The sequence below is a fragment of the Oncorhynchus masou genome, chromosome 25 (assembly GCF_036934945.1).
Source record: "Oncorhynchus masou masou isolate Uvic2021 chromosome 25, UVic_Omas_1.1, whole genome shotgun sequence".
NCBI lineage: Eukaryota > Metazoa > Chordata > Actinopteri > Salmoniformes > Salmonidae > Oncorhynchus > Oncorhynchus masou.
This window is the reverse complement of record NC_088236.1, coordinates 39,295,714-39,319,634: the sequence shown is the minus strand read 5'-3', so window position 1 is coordinate 39,319,634 and position 23,921 is coordinate 39,295,714. Positions and strand designations below refer to the sequence as shown.

At 45.0% G+C, this 23,921-nt stretch overlaps 1 protein-coding gene across 4 annotated transcripts in view; it reads left to right on the top strand.

Annotated features, from left to right (window-relative positions):
* LOC135514303 (transient receptor potential cation channel subfamily M member 3-like) overlaps window positions 1-23,921 on the top strand; it is a 237,460-nt gene that overhangs the window by 145,762 nt on the left and 67,777 nt on the right. For all 4 annotated transcript variants that reach the window (XM_064937692.1, XM_064937691.1, XM_064937690.1 and 1 more), the window contains exons 7-12: window positions 9,816-9,990; window positions 11,454-11,577; window positions 19,915-19,987; window positions 21,357-21,457; window positions 21,621-21,755; window positions 22,121-22,171. In XM_064937692.1, the coding sequence (XP_064793764.1) occupies window positions 9,816-9,990; window positions 11,454-11,577; window positions 19,915-19,987; window positions 21,357-21,457; window positions 21,621-21,755; window positions 22,121-22,171 (659 nt within the window). The remainder of the gene's footprint in view (window positions 1-9,815; window positions 9,991-11,453; window positions 11,578-19,914; window positions 19,988-21,356; window positions 21,458-21,620; window positions 21,756-22,120; window positions 22,172-23,921) is intronic.

Here is a 23,921-nt window from a genome sequence, read left to right as displayed (position 1 = left end):
TCTTCCAATGATCTGCCTACAAATACGTCACAATGCTGCAGACACCTTGGGGAAACGACAGAAAGGGCAGGCTCATTCCTCTCGCATTCACAGCCATATAAGGAGACAATGGAAAACAGAGCCTCAAAAATCCTGTTCATTTCCTGGATGCCGTCTCATCTTGGTTTTGCCTGAAGCTCACGTTCTAGGGCACGCACAGAAAATATCTCGGTAGTTCTGGACACGTCAGAGTGTTTTCTTTCGAATGCTATCAATTATATGCATAGTCGAGCATCTTTTCGTGACAAAATATCTTGTTTAAAACGGGAACGTTTTTCATCCAAAAATGAAATAGCGCCCCCAGAGCATCAACAGGTTAAGGGGGGGGGGGGTGAGAAGGATTACTTATCCTATCCTAGGTATTCCTTGAAGAGGTGGGGTTTCAGGTGTCTCCAGAAGGTGGTGATTGACTCCGCTGTCCTGGCGTCGTGAGGGAGTTTGTTCCACCATTGGGGGGCCAGAGCAGCGAACAGTTTTGACTGGGCTGAGCGGGAACTGTACTTCCTCTGTGGTAGGGAGGCGAGCAGGCCAGAGGTTGATGAACACAGTGCCCTTGTTTGGGTGTAGGGCCTGATCAGAGCCTGGAGGTACTGCGGTGCCGTTCCCCTCACAGCTCCGTAGGCAAGCACCATGGTCTTGTAGCGGATGCGAGCTTCAACTGGAAGCCAGTGGAGAGAGCGGAGGAGCGGGGTGACGTGAGAGAACTTGGGAAGGTTGAACACCAGACGGGCTGCGGCGTTCTGGATGAGTTGTAGGGGTTTAATGGCACAGGCAGGGAGCCCAGCCAACAGCGAGTTGCAGTAATCCAGACGGGAGATGACAAGTGCCTGGATTAGGACCTGCGCCGCTTCCTGTGTATAGGTGGGCTATGTACAGGTGCAGTAATCTGTGAGCTGCTCTGACAGTTGGTGCTTAAAGCTAGTGAGGGAAATAAGTGTTTCCAGTTTCAGTGCTTTTTGTAGTTTGTTCCAGTCATTGGCAGCAGAGAACTGGAAGGAGAGGCGACCAAAGAAAGAATTGGTTTTGGGGGTGACTAGAGAGATATACCTGCTGGAGCATGTGCTACAGGTGGGAGATGCTATGGTGACCAGCGAGCTGAGATAAGGGGGGACTTTACCTAGCAGGGTCTTGTAGATGACATGGAGCCAGTGGGTTTGGCGACGAGTATGAAGCGAGGGCCAGCCAACGAGAGCGTACAGGTCGCAATGGTGGGTAGTATATGGGGCTTTGGTGACAAAACGGATTGCACTGTGATAGACTGCATCCAATTTGTTGAGTAGGGTATTGGAGGCTATTTTGTAAATGACATCGCCAAAATCGAGGATTGGTAAGATGGTCAGTTTTACAAGGGCATGTTTGGCAGCATGAGTGAAAGATGCTTTGTTGCGAAATAGGAAGCCAATTCTATATTTAACTTTGGATTGGAGATATTTGATATGGGTCTGGAAGGAGAGTTTACAGTCTAACCAGACACCTAAGTATTTGTAGTTGTCCACGTATTCTAAATCAGAGCCGTCCAGAGTAGTGATGTTGGACAGGTGGGCAGGTGCGGGTAGCAATCGGTTGAAGAGCATGCATTTAGTTTTACTTGTATTTAAGAGCAATTGGAGGCCACGGAAGGAGAGTTGTATGGCATTGAAGCTTGCCTGGAGGGTTGTTAACACAGTGTCCAAAGAAGGGCCAGAAGTATACAGAATGGTGCCGTCTGCGTAGAGGTGGATCAGAGACTCACCAGCAGCAAGAGCGACCTCATTGATGTATACAGAGAAGAGAGTCGGTCCAAGAATTGAACCCTGTAGCACCCCCATAGAGACTGCCAGAGGTCCGGAGAGCAGACCCTCCGATTTGACACACTGAACTCTATCAGAGAAGTAGTTGGTGAACCAGGCGAGGCAATCATTTGAGAAACCAAGGCTGTCGAGTCTGCCGATGAGGATGTGGTGATTGACAGAGTCGAAAGCCTTGACCAGATCAATTAACACGGCTGCACAGTAATGTTTCTTATCGATGGCGGTTAAGATATCGTTTAGGACCTTGAGTGTGGCTGAGGTGCACCCATGACCAGCTCTGAAACCAGATTGCATAGCAGAGAAGGTATGGTGAGATTCGAAATGGTCAGTAATCTGTTTGTTGACTTGACTTTCAAAGACCTTAGAAAGGCATGGTAGGATAGATATAGGTCTGTAGCAGTTTGGGTCAAGAGTGTCCCCCCCTTTGAAGAGGGGGATGACCGCAGCTGCTTTCCAATCTATGGGGATCTCAGACGACACAAAGAGAGGTTGAACAGGCTAGTAATAGGGGTGGCAACAATTTCGGCAGATAATTTTAGAAAGAAAGGGTCCAGATTGTCTAGCCCGGCTGATTTGTAGGGGTCCAGATTTTGCAGCTCTTTCAGAACATCAGCTGAACGGATTTGGGAGAAGGAGAAATGGGGAAGGCTTGGGCGAGTTGCTGTGGGGGGTGCAGTGCTGTTGACCGGGGTAGGAGTAGCCAGGTGGAAAGCATGGCCAGCCATAGAAAAATGCTTATTGAAATTCTCAATTATGGTGGATTTATCAGTGGTGACAGTGTTTCCTATCTTCAGTGCAGTGGGCAGCTGGGAGGAGGTGTTCTTATTCTCCATGGACTTTACAGTGTCCCAGAACCTTTTTGAGTTAGTGTTGCAGGAAGCAAATTTCTGCTTGAAAAAGCTAGCCTTGGCTTTTCTAACTGCCTGTGTATAATGGTTTCTAGCTTCCCTGAACAGTTGCATATCACGGGGGCTGTTCGATGCTAATGCAGAACGCCATAGGATGTTTTTGTGTTGGTTAAGGGCAGTCAGGTCTGGGGAGAACCAATGGCTATATCTGTTCCTGGTTCTAAATTTCTTGAATGGGGCATGTTTATTTAAGATGGTTAGGAAGGCATTAAAAAAAATATCCAGGCATCCTCTACTGACGGGATGAGATCAATATCCTTCCAGGATACCCCGGCCAGGTCGATTAGAAAGGCCTGCTCGCTGAAGTGTTTCAGGGAGCGTTTTACAGTGATGAGTGGGGGTCGTTTGACCGCTGACCCATTACGGATGCAGGCAATGAGGCAGTGATCACTGAGATCTTGGTTGAAGACAGCAGAGGTGTATTTAGAGGGCAAGTTGTTTAGGATGATATCTATGAGGGTGCCCGTGTTTAAGGCTTTGGGGAGGTACCTGGTAGGTTCATTGATAATTTGTGTGAGATTGAGGGCATCAAGTTTAGATTGTAGGATGGCTGGGGTGTTAAGCATGTTCCAGTTTAGGTCACCTAGCAGCACGAGCTCTGAAGATAGATGGGGGGCAATCAGTTCACATATGGTGTCCAGAGCACAACTGGGGGCAGAGGGTGGTCTATAGCAGACTGCAACGGTGAGAGACTTGTTTTTAGAGAGGTGGATTTTTAAAATGTAGAAGTTCAAATTGTTTGGGTACAGACCTGGATAGTAGGACAGAACTCTGCAGGCTATCTTTGCAGTAGATTGCAACACCGCCCCCTTTGGCAGTTCTATCTTGTCTGAAAAGGTTGTAGTTTGGAATTAAAATTTCAGAATTTTTGGTAGTCTTCCTAAGCCAGGATTCAGACACAGCTAGAACATCCGGGTTGGCAGAGTGTGCTAAAGCAGTGAATAGAACAAACTTAGGGAGGAGGCTTCTAATGTTAACATGCATGAAACCAAGGCTATTACGGTTACAGAAGTCGTCAAAAGAGAGCGCCTGGGGAATAGGAGTGGAGCAAGGCACTGTAGGGCCTGGATTCACCTCTACATCGCCAGAGGAACAGAGGAGGAGTAGAATAAGGGTGCGGCTGAAAGCAATAAGAATTGGTCGTCTAGAACGTCTGGAACAGAGAGTAAAAGGAGGTTTCTGGGGGCGATAAAATAGCATCAAGGTATAATGTACAGACAAAGGTATGGTAGGATGTGAATACAGTGGAGGTAAACCTAGGTATTGAGTGATGAAGAGAGAGATATTGTCTCTAGAAACATCATTGAAACCAGGAGATGTCATTGCATGTGTGGGTGGTGGAACTAATAGGTTGGATAAGGTATGGTGAGCAGGACTAGAGGCTCTACAGTGAAATAAGCCAATAAACACTAACCAGAACAGCAATGGACAAGGCATATTGACATTAAGGAGAGGCATGCTTAGTCGAGTGATCAAAAGGGTCCAGAGAGTGGAGAGGTTGGTTGGGGGTCACGGCGATCCAGACAGCCAGCCAGGCCATCGGTAGCAAGCTAGCATAGGATGGACGTTTGTTATTAGCCACCTCTTGCGCTCTGTCAGTAGATTAGTGGGGTTTCGTGTGGTAGAGGGGACCAATCCAAATCACACAACAACAACAAAAATAAAAACAATAGATATAGCTAGAGGCCCAAGAAGAAGAAAAAAATAACAATAACAATAAAAATAAATAAATAAATTGTCCGATTATCTATTCAGATAGCAGCCGATAAGACAGCTAATGGCTAGCAGGCCGCAGATGGGCGCCCAGGCAACGTCGCGACGGAGTAAACAGACGGATAAAAATCAAATCAAATCACATTTTATTTGTCACATACACATGGTTAGCAGATGTAATCTAACTAACAATTCCTAAACTACTGTCTTATTCACAGTGTAAGGGGATAAAGAATATGTACATAAGGATATATGAATGAGTGTTGGTACAGAGTAGCATAGTTAAGATACAGTAGATGGTATCGAGTACAGTATATACATATGAGATGAGTATGTAAACAAAGTGGCATAGTTAAAGTGGCTAGTGATACATGTATTACATAAGGATGCAGTCGATGATATAGAGTACAGTATATACGTATGCATATGAGATGAATAATGTAGGGTAAGTAACATTATATAAGGTAGCATTGTTTAAAGTGGCTAGTGATATATTTACATCATTTCCCATCGATTCCCATTATTAAAGTGGCTGGAGTTGAGTCAGTGTCAGTGTGTTGGCAGCAGCCACTCAATGTTAGTGGTGGCTGTTTAACAGTCTGATGGCCTTGAGATAGAAGCTGTTTTTCAGTTTCTCGGTCCCAGCTTTGATGCACCTGTACTGACCTCGCCTTCTGGATGATAGCGGGGTGAACAGGCAGTGGCTCGGGTGGTTGATGTCCTTGATGATCTTTATGGCCTTCCTGTAACATCGGGTGGTGTAGGTGTCCTGGAGGGCAGGTAGTTTGCCCCCGGTGAGACCTCACTACCCTCTGGAGAGCCTTACGGTTGAGGGCGGAGCAGTTGCCGTACCAGGCAGTGATACAGCCCGCCAGGATGCTCTCGATTGTGCATCTGTAGAAGTTTGTGAGTGCTTTTGGTGACAAACCGAATTTCTTCAGCCTCCTGAGGTTGAAGAGGCGCTGCTGCGCCTTCTTCACGATGCTGTCTGTGTGAGTGGACCAATTCAGTTTGTCTGTGATGTGTATGCCGAGGAACTTAAAACTTGCTACCCTCTCCACTACTGTTCCATCGATGTGGATAGGGGGGTGTTCCCTCTGCTGTTTCCTGAAGTCCACAATCATCTCCTTAGTTTTGTTGACGTTGAGTGTGAGGTTATTTTCCTGACACCACACTCCGAGGGCCCTCACCTCCTCCCTGTAGGCCGTCTCGTCGTTGTTGATAATCAAGCCTACCACTGTTGTGTCATCCGCAAACTTGATGATTGAGTTGGAGGCGTGCGTATCCACGCAGTCGTGGGTGAACAGGGAGTACAGGAGAGGGCTCAGAACGCACCCTTGTGGGGCCCCAGTGTTGAGGATCAGCGGGGAGGAGATGTTGTTACCTACCCTCACCACCTGGGGGCGGCCCGTCAGGAAGTCCAGTACCCAGTTGCACAGGGCGGGGTCGAGACCCAGGGTCTCGAGCTTGATGACGAGCTTGGAGGGTACTATGGTGTTGAATGCCGAGCTGTAGTCGATGAACAGCATTCTCACATAGGTATTCCTCTTGTCCAGATGGGTTAGGGCAGTGTGCAGTGTGGTTGAGATTGCATCGTCTGTGGACCTATTTGGGCGGTAAGCAAATTGGAGTGGGTCTAGGGTGTCAGGTAGGGTGGAGGTGATATGGTCCTTGACTAGTCTCTCAAAGCACTTCATGATGATGGAAGTGAGTGCTACGGGGCGGTAGTCATTTAGCTCAGTTACCTTAGCTTTCTTGGGAACAGGAACAATGGTGGCCCTTTTGAAGCATGTGGGAACAGCAGACTGGTATAGGGATTGATTGAATATGTCCGTAAACACACCAGCCAGCTGGTCTGCGCATGCTCTGAGGGCGCGGCTGGGGATGCCGTCTGGGCCTGTAGCCTTGCGAGGGTTAACACGTTTAAATGTTTTACTCACCTCGGCTGCAGTGAAGGAGAGACCACATGTTTCCGTTGCAGGCCGTGTCAGTGGCACTGTATTGTCCTCAAAGCGGGCAAAAAAGTTATTTAGTCTGCCTGGGAGCAAGACATCCTGGTCCGTGACTGGGCTGGATTTCTTCCTGTAGTCCGTGATTGACTGTAGACCCTGCCACATGCCTCTTGTGTCTGAGCCGTTGAATTGAGATTCTACTTCGTCTCTGTACTGACGCTTAGCTTGTTTGATAGCCTTGCGGAGGGAATAGCTGCACTGTTTGTATTCGGTCATGTTACCAGACACCTTGCCCTGATTAAAAGCAGTGGTTCGCGCTTTCAGTTTCACGCGAATGCTGCCATCAATCCACGGTTTCTGGTTAGGGAATGTTTTAATCGTTGCTATGGGAACGACATCTTCAACGCACGTTCTAATGAACTCGCACACCGAATCAGCGTATTCGTCAATGTTGTTATCTGACGCAATACGAAACATGTCCCAGTCCACGTGATGGAAGCAGTCTTGGAGTGTGGAGTCAGCTTGGTCGGACCAGCGTTGGACAGACCTCAGCGTGGGAGCTTCTTGTTTCAGTTTCTGTCTGTAGGCAGGGATCAGCAAAATGGAGTCGTGGTCAGCTTTTCCGAAAGGGGGGCGGGGCAGGGCCTTATATGCGTCGCGGAAGTTAGAGTAACAGTGATCCAAGGTTTTTCCACCCCTGGTTGCGCAATCGATATGCTGATAAAATTTAGGGAGTCTTGTTTTCAGATTAGCCTTGTTAAAATCCCCAGCTACAATGAATGCAGCCTCCGGATAAATGGTTTCCAGTTTACAAAGAGTTAAATAAAGTTCGTTCAGAGCCATCGATGTGTCTGCTTGGGGGGGATATATACGGCTGTGATTATAATTGAAGAGAATTCTCTTGGTAGATAATGCGGTCTACGTTTGATTGTGAGGAATTCTAAATCAGGTGAACAGAAGGATTTGAGTTCCTGTATGTTTCTTTCATCGCACCATGTCTCGTTAGCCATAAGGCATACGCCCCCACCCCTCTTCTTACCAGAAAGGTGTTTGTTTCTGTCGGCGCGATGCGTGGAGAAACCCGTTGGCTGCACCGCTTCGGATAGCGTCTCTCCATAACTCCCTCGGGTAGACAACGTCGGCAGTTCAGCCGTGAAGGCCCGGTGGGGCTCTGCGTAGGCAGCAAAACGGGTCCGGATAGGTGACCGCAGCCCAGGAGTGATTGATGGAACTCCTCAGCTGGCTAGCTCCGGAACAACTGATGTTCGCTCCGGAATCGACGAAAGCTTTAACTAGTTCTGATTAGCTTCTGGATTAGCTTCTGGCTAGCTCCTGGCTAGCTTCTGGCTAGTTTCTGGCTAGCTTCTGACCTAGCTTGTGATTAGCTTCTGGATTAGCTCCTGGCTAGCTCCTGGCTAGCTTCTGGCTAGCTCCTGGCTAGCTTCTGGCTAGTTTCTGGCTAGCTTCTGGCTAGTTTCTGGCTAGCTTCTTGGAGTTTGGAGTTTCTGGCTAGCTTCTTGGATGATTACAGATTTACTAATATATAATACTTTTTTATAAATATAAATTGGTGAAACGGGTTGCAGGAGAGTGTTTTGAGGATGAGTTTGATTACAGATTTACTAATATATAATACTTTTTTATAAATATAAATTGGTGAGACGGGTTGCAGGAGAGTGTTTTGAGGATGAGTTTATGGAAAATTTAAATAAAAGAATGTATGAAAAAGTTGTAAATATATATATATATACGGGACACAACAAGACGAGGACAAAAGACGTCTGAACTGCTATGCCATCTTGGTACAGATAATAACAATATAGCATGGTCATTTATCAGACCGCTTTTATTCAAAGCCACTCACAGAACTGCTAGCATTGACACATAAACAAATATTCTGTAGATGTGGCCCAAGTGGGAATCGAAAACCCACCACCCAGCACCTTGTTGCCAACACCTTGCTCTAACCCTCAGACATATCAACTAGCTTTAGTAGGAGTCATACTGTAAGACAGAGTTTAAGTGGTGTGGTGTGTTGTGGTGTATGCAGGCACAGCTCTCTCGCTCTCTCTCTCTCTAGCCAATTAGCAAAGACCCAGCTGCGCTCTCCCTTCCTCATCTGGTGTCTTGTCAATTGGAGCCTAATCCCTTCAGGTGCGAGTGGTGTCCCTCAAACCGCAGTAGCCATCATCGCTTGCTCATGACACATGAAGAGGTAAAGAGTAAGAGAAGAAGTCAATTAAAACTGTTATGAATAGACGAGCCTACTTGTTCTCCTGCGCCTGATGTACAGTGTGGTGATGTTCTTACCTTTAAAGTATGCTAGGCCCTAAAATAGCTCCCTCTTTATGTAACTTTGCCTGTAGCGAGCAAGACACAATGATGGCACGTGTGTGAGCGGGCCCTGAGTCAGTGGCCCACCTATCCACAGTGAAATTATGCAGGCAAGGATGTGAGGGAGGATCCAGCAGGGACATGGCTTTTGAATTTGAGTGAAAAAACTGACTGGTGGCAGCTAAATGAGAGACAGAGAGTGTGACAGAAAGAGAGAGAGAGAGAGAGAGAGAGAGAGAGAGAGAGAGAGAGAGAGAGAGAGAGAGAGAGAGAAGCTCAGAGAGAACTGGGCATCCTTGTGGGGGTTTGGTACTGTAGGGCTTATGTGCATCCTTTCTCTTTCCAAGCCCGTTCTCCCAGCCTGTGTAAGCTCCAGAACCCACCTGTTAATTACCTCTAATGAGTCTTAAAGGGATAGTTCAGGATTTTGGCAATAAAACCCTTTATCTACTTCCCCGGAGTCAGATGAACTTCCGGATACTATTTGTATGCCTCTGCGTCCAGAATGAAGGAAGGTAGAGGTAGTTTCTCAGGCCAAAGCTAACTAGCTTAGCTCAGGAGACTGTCTTTGCACTAACACTAGTTAGGACTTCATTGCCAAAATCCCGAAATATCCCTTTAATAGCTTCTGATTAGCCAGTTTGAGGCAGTCCCTCTGTGCAGCAGGAGGGTACTCGCTCCCGGGGCATCTATGCGGCTCAAGCGCGGCTCCGTGCTTCCGCTAGATGCTCAGAAATATCCATAGAAATAGGAAACTCTCTCTGAATGCTGCTGCCAGACTTGTGGCACAAATTCATCTTTAAGCAGCATTTCTATTTTAGTTGAGAGGTGAGATGTCGGGGCACTTGTTGAATCGTGGCACGCAACACGGCCCCCATTTAAATTTTGTCAGTCACACCTCCCTCATGGCTGTCTGTCAGGGTACTCCTGTGGGATTTAATGAGTGCTTTTCGTTTGCACCTTTTTTTTTCTCTGTTTTCTGATTTCTTTCCTGTCTGGTTTTCCTTCCTTCTTCCACCACTATCTCTCTCTCTTTCTCTTTTGCTCCCTCCCCCCTTCCTCCCTTTCTCTCTCTGTAGGTATTGGTCAGGGAGTGCCAGTGGTGGCTCTGATAGTGGAGGGGGGTCCTAATGTGATCTCCATCGTGTTAGAGTACCTAAGGGACACGCCACCTGTGCCCGTGGTGGTGTGTGATGGGAGCGGGCGTGCTTCGGACATCCTGGCATTTGGACACAAGTACTCTGAGGAGGGAGGGTACGTGTCACATATCACATACACAGATTTGCTACAGTATTGTGGGTGCATTAATAAGGCGATGGGTTCCCCTACAGGAACTCCACCGCCCCCCCGTTCAGCTGAAAAGGTGGCACAGGGAATGCAAAAATATTCTTTAGAAATATTTAACCTCCACACATTAATGCAACCACTGTGTCACATTTTTTTTAACGTTACGGAAAAAGCCTAACAATAATCTCAGACGGTGCTCAGACGTAACAGTATTTCTCCGCCATGTTGGAGTCAACAGAAATACAAAATTACAACATAAATATTCCCTTACCTTTGATGATCTTTCATCAGAATGTAGTGCAAGGACTCCTAGTTTGACAATAAATCGTTTTGTTTCATAATGTTCAATTCTAGTGTCCAAGTAGCAGCATTTGCTACCACTTTCAGCTCAAATGCCCAAAAAATGACTTCTGGTCCAGGATAACTTTGCATCAAAACTTCCAAATGACATATTACAGGTCGAAGAAACTGGTCAAACTCAGTGCAGAATCAATCTTCAGGATGTTATAATCATATATATCCAATAGCATTCCAACCGGATCATTCGTTTTCATCTGGGGCTGATTGGAACAGCCAAAGCACTCAAACGCGCCTCAACAAAGTGGCATCCTTTTGTGACAGCAACTACTTTCCTTCCCATTTGGTCAAAGTTCACAGCAAATGCGCCATTACACTTTCTACTGAATGAGGACATCTAGTGGAAGACGTAGGAAGTGTTTCCAGATCCATAACTTGTTGGGAAGGGAGGGGACGATGACGTCAAAGTTGCCCCAACTTTCAGGATTTCAGGATTTCAAAACTTGTTTGGAAGATTGCCTGCCCTGTGAGTTCTGTTATACTCACAGACATAATTCAAACAGTTTTAGAAGTGTCTTCTATCCAATATTATTAATAATATGCATATAATATGCATATATTAGCAATTTAGGGCAGATTTTGATGCAGTTCATTATCGGCACGTAATTCATCCAAAGTGGAAATACTGCCCCCTACCTCTAAGTGCATTAGTAGTGTGTCCCAAATACAGTCCTAATACTTAGGATAAATGTTAAATGGATAATTTGGCATTGAGGCCCTTTATGAACTCGTGGATACCAATTCTATGTTTGTGTCCAGTATGAAGGAAGTAAGAGGTAGTGTTGCGAGCCAATGCTATCTAGCGTTAGCGCAATGGCTGTAGTTAGCGCAACTACCTATAACGTCCTTCATGCTGGACACAGAAACATAAAAATGGTATCCCCGAGTTCATCTGACTCTGGGTAAGTAGATAAAGGGCATCATTGCCAAAATCCTGAGGTGTGCCTTTAATACTTCAACTTAAATGTAAGTTTCTCGTCCAGGTCTCTTTTACCCTTATCGGCCACAATTCATCATCTCTCCTTCCTCCCTCTTTCCCTCTCCTCTTTCTCCTTTTCGCTCATTTTTACCAGGATCATAAATGAGTCTCTGAGGGACCAGTTGCTGGTGACCATCCAGAAGACCTTCACGTACAGCCGGACCCAGGCCCAGCACCTCTTCATCATCCTCATGGAATGCATGAAGAAGAAGGAGCTGGTGAGTGTTCAGGCTCCCTCACTCGTCACCTTGGAAACATCCCCTACCCTAACTCCCCATGCCTCTACTGCAGGGCTTTTACAACCCTGTTTCCCGGAGAGCTACCCACCTGTAGGTTTTCTCTCCATCCCCAGTTGTAACTAACCTGACTCAGCTTATCAACCAGCTAATTAATAGAATCAGGTGTGCTAGATTAGAGTAGGAGTGAAAACCTACAGGACGGTAGCTCTCCAGGAACAGGGTTGGAGAGCCCTGATCAACTGTGCAAAGTCTCAAGCACCAGTGTGATGGGGATTAGGGAGGAAAAACATAGATGTCAATGTAAAGATAAAAAAAGAGAAGATTTGGGAATAATGAGACTGTGGCCCTGTCCAGAAACAACCCCTTTAGCCCTTACCCCCTAGACACTAGTGGAGATCTGAGAGGATGTGATAGGTTTAAGCGATATTATAGCAGCTCCACCTCCACGTCTAATAGGCTAGTGGAATTTCTGCCATATTGCTTACATCTGTATCTAGGGGATTGGGGCTGTGACAGGGCTGTGTATTTAAAGGCCCTCTGATGTCATCCAGGGCCTACTGGTTTGGCTTTAGGCTGCTTTCTCTCCTGTCCATCTGTCATATCCATTTGAAACATACCCCACAAGCTGTGTTTAGTGAACTGTCACTCACATAATTAACCTTCCCTAATTAACCTTCCCTAGCTCAGGCAGTGACAAGGTCTCTTCAGATCAGTGTTTCTTGCAGAGAGAAGCTGCATGCTTATTATAGTGATCATCATCAATGTGTAGTACACTGTCCCACTACAAACACAATGATACATATTATCACTGCACTATGCCTGGCACAAAGTCACATTTCACAGGGCAAGAAACAAGCACTATGGTAAGTGGATAATGAAGGTAATCACATGGTAATCAGTGAGTTTTGAGTTCCAGACAGACGGTATTAGTCACACACACACACACACACACACACACACACACACACACACACACACACACACACACACACACACACACACACACACACACACACACACACACACACACACACAAACACTGCTGTGTACATTCCAAACCATGAGATATTATCGTCATACATACTGTGCCTGAGATGAAAATAACACTCACTGTGTCTGTATCCATTAAACACCTGAGCCTCCATTAGCCTGCATGCACCAAACAAACACATGCCTTTGCAATATTCTAATTTAACAGTTGGTTACACAAGCACATGCATCATGTAATTTGCATGAAAAATCTGCCTCAATATGCAAATGCACACTCTGTTATATAAAGGTTTTAAAATACACACTTTGTTTATAATACACACATTCAAATCTCAGTTGCACAATACGCTTGGAAAGTGGATTTCATCACAATCGTTAAAATATGAACACAACTGGAGACACCATGTCAAATCGGGGATATGTTTTTTTTAACACAATAACATTATGGTAGCTAGCAAAACAGTGTAGTGGCAGTTGCTAAGTTAAATAACTGCAAAATTTTTGTCTAGCCAGCTAGCTAACTAACTTGGCTAACTGTGGGGTGTAACAATTCACCTATTTACAGTTGCAACTGCTCTACGCTTTGCAAGCATAAGGTGTCTCCAGTAATGTTTAAATTTGTCTCCACTTTCCAACCATACTGGCATATGTTAGCTGCTATTGTTGACATGTTATTCATGGTTGCACATACTTTTACTATGAACTATGTCCCTCCTCTCCCTACGTAATTTATTGTTTTGTAATTGTATATCTATTGAAATTAAACAATATATACACTTTGTTGAATGTTTTGCGTCAATTTTGTTTTTGTGCGTTCATTTTGTCTCTCCTTTGTTCCTTTGTCAGGTGCCAAAAAAAATGTGCCTTGTAATGTGATGATTTGTGTTGGTGTGGTTGTTTTCCACTTTCATTGTGCATCCTATTGTTTTCTTCCATGTTTTCTTCCCCCTTATATGGACACACACATATAGCGAGAGAAATGCACATTCCCACATAGTGAGAGAGAGAGAGAGAGAGAAAGAGAGAGAGAGAGAGAGATGCTCATCACAGATGTTGGGTGTGTAAGTGGATTGATCTGAGCTCTGTGAGGTTTCCACGCTCAAGCAGATGGAACTCCAGGACACCCAGTCGCGTGGAGTCTCTAGAGCAGCTGTGGAGCCAATAATATCTGATAGGCAAAAAGGGTAAATCTCTTCCTCAACTACTGCCACCACTATCTACCACTACCTTACTACAGTACAGTATGTCATCTATGGGATGGATCAAACTGAGGAAGAGTGGTTGGTTTGTGCTGCCACCTTGGTCTAGTTTGGCTGAGGCTAATGCGGGCTAATGATAATGCCAAGCACGGTAGTGTGGCGTTGAGTAGATAAAGCTCGATAGAGTTTAGACCAAGGCAATGCCGTAAGATTTCTGATGACGTGGGACTAATGTGTTTGGATGATGGAATATGACTGAGAATCCTTTGGGCTTGTAGCCTATATGTCACCAAGACATTCAAATCTGTGCGGTTTCACACAGCAGATGCGGTGCTCTTTCGTGTAGTCAGTGTTTCAATGAAGATTTCTATTAGTAGCCATCTCTATAGCGGGTCATGTGTAAGGAATGTGTACTGAACACTGAACTTTTGACTACATTTTATACATTCCACATTTTGTTGTGTTACAGCTTGAATTCAAAATGTATGAAAAAATATATAATTCCCACCCAATTACACACAATACACCATAATGGTAAAGTGAGAAGTATTAGACATTTTTGAAAATGTATTCAGAATGAAATGCAGAAATGTTTTCACACCCCTGAATCGATACATGTTAGAATCACCTTTGGCATCGATTACAGCTGTCATTCTTTCTGGGTAAGTCTCTATGAACTTTGCACACCTGGATTGTACAATATTTTGACCAATATTATTTTTAAAGCTCTGTCAAGTTGGCTGTTGATCATTGCTAGACAGCCATTTTCAAGTCTTGCCAATAGATTTTCAATCCGATTTAAAATGTAACAAGGCAACTGAGGAATATTGAATGTCTTGGTAAACAACTCCAGTTTATATATTTGGCCTTGTGTTTTAGTTTATTACCCTGCTGAAAGGTGAATTTGTCTCCCAGTATCTGTTGTAAACAGGTTTACTGTTAGGATTTTGCCTGTACTTAGCTCTATTCTATTTTTACTTCTACTTTTGATACTTAAGTATATTTAAAACCAAATACTTTTAGACTTAATATTTTACTGGTTGACTTTCACGTTTACTTGAGTAACTTTCTATTAAGGCATCTATACTTTTACTGAATTATGACAATGGTGTACTTTTTCAACCACTGACGAGCAACATGATCAAACAGCATCCATTCTAAAAGTGGTGCTTCCCACTAGTGACTAGTATGTCTCTTCTCTCCTCTGCCCTCTCCTCGACATGTGATGGTGTGACAGGCGGATGTCTATGGTGTGTCATCAATCATTGCCGAGTGACACGTGTCAATCAATAGGCATGAAAGTGTCAGGCATCTACAGAATGAGATATTCCCTTCACACAGACTGTAGACCAATTGGTATTAGAGGCTACAGCATATCTGTGTGCAAGAGAAAAACATATATGGAGGTATATGTCTAACCAATGAACGCATACATCACGATTAAATATAGACATGTTATACCAACAGTAAGCACTCAAGAAAATATTTCCCTGTAGGATACAAATTGAGAAGAGGAGGGGTGTATTTCTTACCCCTGCATAAGGACAGAAAACTAAGCCTCTTGTGATCAAATTATACCCCTAGCTGTGGGAACATGGTGCTCCCTCCCTAACACATGGCTCTGCAGAGGGTCACCTTGGGGGCTATGGTGGGTGGAGGAGGAGGAGGATCGGTAGGAGTAGGAGGAAGAGGAGAGGAAAGGAAAGGAAAAGAGAAGTTGACGAGGTGGAGGCCACGCAGAGTAGCGTAAGCTGCACATAATAATCATCCCTGCTCCATCAGTCATCGTTACTGTCATTCACATATAGGAAGCAGTGATCTGGTGGGTTCCACTGGAGGCTGCTGAGGGGAGGACGGCTCAATATTGTCCGGAACGGAGCAAATGGAATTTGATACCATTCCGCTCCAGCCATTGCCAAGAACCCATCCTCCCTAATTAAGGTGCCACCAACCTCCTGTGGTGGATTCACACACTAACACGCATGCACACGCAACACTTACTCATCTGTGTGTTCTTGTCAGTAAGTTCGCACCTGTGTAGATCAAGTGAGGATTAGGGCTGTTTTAGTTCAAGTGTACCGGTGTGATTTGTGCACTAAGTGTGTGGAATCATGGTCACACACACAGACAGTCCTAAAGCCACCACAGGAACACACACCTGGTCATGTAACCCTCACTTAAGTAATCTATCCCTGACCACACACTGGCCTTCTCTCTCTCACACACACACACACACACACACACACACACACACACACACACACACACACACACACACACACACACACACACACACACACACACACACACACACACACACACACACACACACACACAACCATACAGACAACATGCATACCCACGTGAACACACACAATAATTACCCTGTCCTCAAACAGGCAATGAAGATGGATCGAAACCATCACATCCCATTTACTCTCCAATTTCACCTGGAGGGAGGCCTTTCAATTACTCTTACACACACACACACACACACACACACAAACACACACACATACCACGTACTCTCTAACATATATATTTATATCATCCTCATGTACACTACCGTTCAAAAGTTTGGGGTCACTTAGACGTTTCCTTGTTTTTGACAGAAAAGCATTTTTTTTGTCCATTAAAATATCAAATTAATCTGAAATACAGTGTAGACATTGTTAATGTTGTAAATGACTTTTGTAGCTGGAAACAGCTGATTTTTAATGGAATATCTACATAGGCGTACAGCAACCATCACTCCTGTGTTCCAATGGCACGTTTCATTAGCTAATCCAAGTTTATCATTTTAAATCGCTAATTGATCATTCGAAAACCTTTTTGCAATTATGTTAGCACAGCTGAAAACTGTTGTCCGGATTAAAGAAGCAATATAACTGGCCTTCTTTAGACGAGTTGAGTATCTGGAGCATCAGCATTTGTGGGTTTGATTACAGGCTCAAAATATCCAGAATCAAAGACCTTTCTTCTGAGACTCATCAGTCTATTCTTATTCTGAGAAATGAAGGCTATTCCATGGGAAGAATTGCCAAGAAACTGAAGATCTCGTACAACGAGGTGTACTACTCCCTTCACAGGACAGTGCAAAATGCTTCCAACCAAAATAGAAAGAGGAGTGGGAGGCCCCGGTGCACAACAGAGCAAGAGGACAAGTACATTAGAGTGTCTAGTTTGAGAAACAGATGCCTCACAAGTCCTCAACTGGCAGCTTCATGAAATAGTACTCGCAAAACACCTGTCTCAACGTCAACAGTGAAGAGGCGACTCCAGGATGCTGTCCTTCTTGGCAGAGTTGCAAAGAAAAAGCCATATCTCAGACTGGCCAATACAAAGAAAAGATGGGCAAAAGAACACAGACACTGGACAGAGGAAGATTGTAAAAAACTAATCTAAGTTTGAGGTCACAAAGAAGAACATTCGTGAGACGCCATCTGTCAAGCATGGTGGAGGCAGTGTGATGGTCTGGGAGTGCTTTGGTGGTGGTAAAGTGGAAGATTTGTACAGGTTAAAAAGGATCTTGAAGAAGGAAGGCTATCACTCCATTTTGCAATGCCATGCCATACCCTGTGGACGGCGTTTAATGGGAGGCAATTTCCTCGTACACCAGGACAATGACACAAAGCACAGCTCCAAACTATGTGAGACCTATTTAGGGAAGAAGCAGTCAGCTGGTATTCTGTCTATAATGGAGTGGCCAGCACAGTCAACGGATCTCAACCCTATTGAGCTGTTGTGGGAACAGCTTTACCGTATGGTAGGTAATAAGTGCCCTTCAAGCCAATCCAACTTGTGGGAGGTGCTTCTGCAAGCATGTGATGAAATCTCTTCAGATTACCTCAACAAATTAACAACTAGAATTCCAAAGGTCTGCAAGGCTGTAGTTGCTGCAAATGGAGGATTCTTTGACGAAAGCAAAGTTTGAAGGACACAATTATTATTTCAATTAAAAATCATTATTTATGGGGCCTCCCGGGTGGCGCAGTGGCTTAGGGCACTGTACTGCAGCGCCAGCTGTGCCATCAGAGACTCTGGGTTTGCTGCCAGGCTCTGTCGTAACCGGCCGCGACCGGGAGGTCGTGGGGCGACGCACAATTGGCCTAGCGTCGTCCGGGTTAGGGTGGGCTTGGCCAGCAGGGATGTCCTTGTCTCATCACGCACCAGCGACTCCTGTGGCGTGCCGGGTGCAGTGCACGCTAACCAAGGTTGCCAGGTGCACGGTGTTTCCTCCAACACATTGGTGCGGGTGACTTCCGGGTTGGATGCGCGCTGTGTTAAGAAGCAGTGCGGCTTGGTTGGGTTGTGTATCGGAGGACGCATAACTTTCAACCTTCGTCTCCCCCGAGTCCGTATGGGAGTTGTAGCGTTGAGACAAGATAGTAGCTACTAAAAACAATTGGATACCACGAAATTGGGGAGAAAAAGGGGGTAAAATATAAATAATAATAATCATTATTTATAACCTTGTCAACGTCTTGACTATATTTCCTATTCATTTTGCAACTCATTTCATGTATATTTTCATGGAAAACAAGGACGTTTCTAAGTGACCCCAAACCTATTCATCATGTGAGGTGAAATTGGTATATTTTGGGAGATGAGCACTCATTCTGTTTGATTTGATGAAGAGCCGGTTCGGATCAAAACGGTGTCAATAAAGCAAGTACTGTAATTGGGAGAAGAAACAGTGTGAGAGCCTTCCTGTTCTTCACAAGTATTCTTACTTAGCCCAGCACCAATGTTTTTAAGGATGTGCGTATGACAACAAACTTTGTTACATTCATTGTTCACACGTTAAACACAATCAGGAATGCTCATACACATGCTCATAGAGACACACAGTACTGGAGGTAACTCTTACACATACATACGCTCATTTCTCTCTCTGCAGGACCCCATTCCAAGGGGGCAATGTGTGTCATCTCTCAGTAGCGGAAAAATAATGAACAAGCAAGCGTACAGACAAATTCTCTCTCCCCTTTGGTGTCTGAAGGGCTTTTAGAAAAAGGGAAAGAGAGAGACGGAGTGAGCTACTCTATTGATTCATAACCTGAGGGGAGGCACGAGTTAAAGACAGATGAAATCAAGGTGCACCACCAAATTGAGCCATTTAGAAGGGAAGATGTGAGATGTGATGGCGGGAGGAGGGGGGAGGGAGGAGGATGGATGGAGGGATTACAGGAATAGATTCATGACCCTGTGGCTGGGATCCTCAGCACGCTCCAGCGTTCCGAACACGCAGCTCATACGTGGATCTGCAAGGTGCCCTTCACACACATGCCGTCATGCGACAAAATCTGGCAGAACTGCCGCATTCCCTCTCTTTTACCCTCCCCCTGCTTTCCCTTCCTTCATCCTTCCCGCTATCTTACCTCCTCCTCCTCTCTCCCTCTGATTTGCTCTGTACCCCTTCCTTCATCCTTCCCGTTATCTTACCTCCTCCTCTCTCCCTCTGATTTGCTCTGTACCCCTTCCTTCATCCTTCCCGCTATCTTACCTCCTCCTCTCTCCCTCTGATTTGCTCTGTACCCCTTCCTTCTTTTTTATCTCTTGCTTACTGTACCATACTCCATTGAAGGGTCTCCACTCACTCTTGATATGTCTCTCTCCTTCCTTCGCTCTCTCTCCCTCACTCTCTCTCTCTCTCCCGCTCGCTCTCCCTCTCGCTCTCTCTCTCCTTCTCTTTCTCTCTCTCTCTCTTTCTCCCTCTATTTCTCCCGCTCGCTCTCCCGCTCGCTCGCTTTCTCTCTCTCTCTCTCTCTCTCTCTCTCTCCTCTCTCTCTCTCTCTCTCTCTTCCCTTCTTTTCTAGTGGGACCACACTGCATACGAGCTACTTCACAGTTTTCGTTTCCGTTTCCAAAGTGTGTCAACTAGGAGAATATATGATACTGTATATTGCAGTCTCCTCTGCTCGGAGCATTAAAAGCACTGGGCTATGATGTGAATGGTTTACTCACAGTGTTAATCATCTCTATCAGTAAAAAACATTTAATTCATGTATTTATTCACAAAGCAAGAAAGAAAGAAATTCCCAGTGAGTAATGATGTATAGATCACAAATGTCTCCCTCTCTCTCTTCCTTATTGTTTCTTTCTTTTCTCTCTCTGTATGTTTCAGATAACCGTTTTTCGGATGGGGTCTGAGGGACACCAGGACATTGACCTGGCCATTCTCACTGCTCTTCTAAAAGGTCATTGACACACAGCTAATATTTAAAGAGGCTCCTTAAGTCTGACAGCGGGCTTCAGAAGGTTATAGAACACAATCCTCCAACTGAGCCAATCCGTTCGACTCTAGCACAGTTAAGACTCTCCCTCTCCTCCTCCCCTGTTTCACTGCTCCATCCCTCCCTACATCCCTCTCGTAAATCCATAGTTTCGACTTGTTGTTTAGTGCATGGTATTGATCAGGAGCGAAGGATCCAACGCTGCTGGTTCCGAGGCCTTCGGAGCAGATCCTATGGGCCTGTTTTCAAATATATACCAGGTGATTGACTCACTCTGAGTTCCTTAGTGGAACGCTGTATCTGAGGTCCGTCTTAATTCATGTTTGGCAGCATGTCAGGGAGATGCATGTTTACACTCTCTATGCATCCTTCTCCCCCACACTCATCATTTTTTTGCATCTCATCTCCTCCTTTTCATATCTCTCTGTCCATCTCCCTCTCTATTTCTGTGATTGGCCTCTGTATCTGGCATGATGGACTGTCACAAGCTTGGCCAGTATAGAGTGCAGACTTTTATAATGCAAACTGTGTGTTTTCAGAGAGGAAGAGGTAGAGAGAGTGAGAGAGATTGTGTGCGAGAGGCTGACACTCTGAAAGAAATAGGGAGAGATCAAGAGAGAGAGAGAGAGAGACAAAGAGAGACAGAGAAAAAGAGAATGAGAGAGAAAGAAAGATAGAGGGTCATCGATGCGGGATAAGGTCCATAAACTCCAGCGACGACAGAGCTGCGGAAAGCAAAGTGTTATTTAAAACTAGTGATAAACGCGAGCAGTCCCTTTTAATACCGACTTCTCTATTAAACTCCTATTACACCACTCTGCATCTCGTTACCACGCTCGGTAAAAGCTCCCATTATTAAGCCTGTGAAATATCTCTGCTGAGTAGGACCGTCAGTCATCATAAAAGGTGTGCTGCCTCAAACTTGCCTCCCTTCAGCATTTAAGTTTTCAAACTACCGGTTAAAGTGCTTTTCACAAAAGAATTTATCACATCACCGACAGCTTGACAAATATATTTTCTCAAAAAGAAAGCAAGAGGTAGGTGTCGGAGGCCAAGAACAACTGCCTTGGGCTTTCCTTTAAGAAGAACCACACAAATACAGCAATCTCCTTTGTTGCTTGCTAAACAGTGATGTTCTGCCCACCCACGGAGAAAAAAGTAAATACAACCTTCCAAAGCCAGCAGGAGAAGTGATTTGAGATTGTAGTCGGCGACTGCTGACGGAATGATGTACAAATCACCATGCACCACAAATAACTATTATTTGTTGATCGACTGAGCAAAATTGATGCTTTCGAACATGGTTTATGGTCCCCTCTGTTCCTTCTCCTAGGTGCCAACGCATCGGCTCCTGACCAGCTCAGCCTGGCCCTGGCGTGGAACCGAGTGGACATTGCCCGCAGCCAGATCTTCATCTACGGACAGCAGTGGCCTGTAAGACCCAGCCTATCACTTCTCACTCCCTTGTTTACAGTATAGACTACATTCAGCCCTGTCCAAGTGAAAGTGTGAAATCGATGCCGTAATCCATCCATATGCTGTTTCTTGATGGTTAAGCCTGAGTTGACTGACTGTGCCTTCCCTGGTTGTATGGTAGGTGGGTTCTCTGGAGCAGTCTATGTTGGATGCCCTGGTGCTGGACAGAGTGGACTTCGTCAAGCTGCTGATCGAGAACGGAGTGAGCATGCATCGCTTCCTCACCCTCTCCAGACTGGAGGAGCTCTACAACACGGTACTTCAGCTCCACCGTGGCTGACAGCTCTGAACTCTGACCTCACACTGACTCCATGTCACATGGAATGTATCAAATAGTCATAACATTGTTGCAACAACTGCCATAACCCCTGGTATTTGTAGAACAAAAATTGTTATAAACTATTATACTCCCTCCTGGTGTTCCTCTGTAAGGTATGCATTCCTAAAGCCTTTATAGCGGCTACATAAGACAATATAACATCCTTCATATGTGTTCATTATGAACAATGGCACCTACGGTGTGGTACTTGATTCAAATGAACCATTTGTCGTAGCTCTGCAGCTTGCTGCAGGTCGGGACGTGACTCACGGACTGAACTGTGCTTGTGTTTGTTTTGTCAGAGGCATGGACCATCCAACACACTACACCACCTGGTCAGAGACGTCAAAAAGGTACAGTTACGCGTGTGTGACCGCGTAGGCATTGATGTGAGAGTTAGCCTGTGTGCGAACGCAAGGGCAGCACTTTTTCTATTGGTCTCGACTTTGTGTTGCTTTTGTTTTGCGGATTGTGTTTAGCTCTGTAGATCGCTATTGTTGCTAGCGGCGCATCTAGGAGCCGGATTTTCTCCTTTCTCAGCTGGGGTTACAGCCGCGGCTGCCCAGAGATGTCTCTGTCTTTGGTCTCTCTCTACCCCTCCCATTACTCTTTCTTTTGCTCTGTACACACTCACTCCATTTGAGTCCAACGCGGTATTATGTACCCATATGCACCACAACCCTAGATTGGTCAAACGTATTGTAGTCCTGCTGACGTTAAACCAGGGAAGGCCCACTTCTAATTAGGGTTGTCACAGTTAACTTAGCCTAGGCCCAATTACTCAAAATGAGCTGCCATTATGTATTGCTATATGTGTAACTTACGCCAAATTGAGTATCTCTTCGAGTATTGAGTGTGTACGACATCATCATGTCATTTATTATAGAGCCTTTTGAGTGCATATGACTGTTGAGTGCATATGAGGCATTAATTTCTCCACTAGTCTCTGTCTCGGTGTCTGTCTTGCTTGTCCCTTAACCCTCTAATACTGATTCTATCCTATAATACACCAAAGGCACTAACTTTATTAGCTTTAATGAACAAGCTATTATGCCCTTAAATGTGGGTATATTCAAATGTTATACATGCTTTTGAATTGTAAGACTTATAAAACTTACGGCCTACACAGTATATGATTATAAATGTGTATAATGTTTACAAATAATGGAATGTTTAGTTATTAATAGTTTATAAATAGTTCAGTAATAAGTTATTATTAAATTTGTGACAGTGTTACCCCAAAGCCTTTAGATAATAATCTGACCGGACTACAGTACCTATGTAACAAAACAATTGTACGCGTCCTTAATTCAAGATTATGACCTCTAGTGAGAGCTCATAGAAAGGTCAGCAACATCAGTATTCAGATCAGATTAATTGAAGCATAATGGATTGCAGTAACGTGCTACAATGGGAGAGCTGAAGAGGTTACGGTGAGTCATGGTGTAACCATGCACGACCTAAACTTTCCCAAAGCCCTTGGCTCTGTACGCAGGGTGAGAAGGGTTCCGTTACTTCGGGGGATTGGACGCACACACACACGTGCACACGCACACTAGTGATGCTCAGGTTGACTCAAAAGCCGCAGCCCCCACGGGTTATATCTGTGAGGCGGGCAGGTTAAAGGTCATGAAATATTGTGTGGATGAAGGGCAAGTGGTTGGCGGTTGAATAAAGATAAAACAATGGGTTAAAATACATAAATCTGTCATTCTTTTGCAATTCATTTCTACAGGCTACATTGAGGTTTTTCTTTCAGCATTTGTATATGGTGTCAGTGCGTAGCCGAAGCCTAAGCTTTTCGGTCTAACTGAAGTGTGCCAAATACACGGCAATTACCAAATGCCTTTGGGACCTTGGGCAGAAAAAGTTCACGTCGATCCACTGAGACAAAAAGAGTAATGAAGGACAATGACATTTTATTTTATTTTATTTGACAATGTCGGGGTTAAATTCAATAAGAGAAAAGCTGTGAAATGGAGAGTTAAAATAAATAGGAGGGACAGAAGAATAGCCTAATGTTATAGAAGGGAGGACCAGAACAGTAGTCTAATGTTATAGAAGAGAGGCCAGAACAGTAGTATAATGTTATAGAAGGGGGAC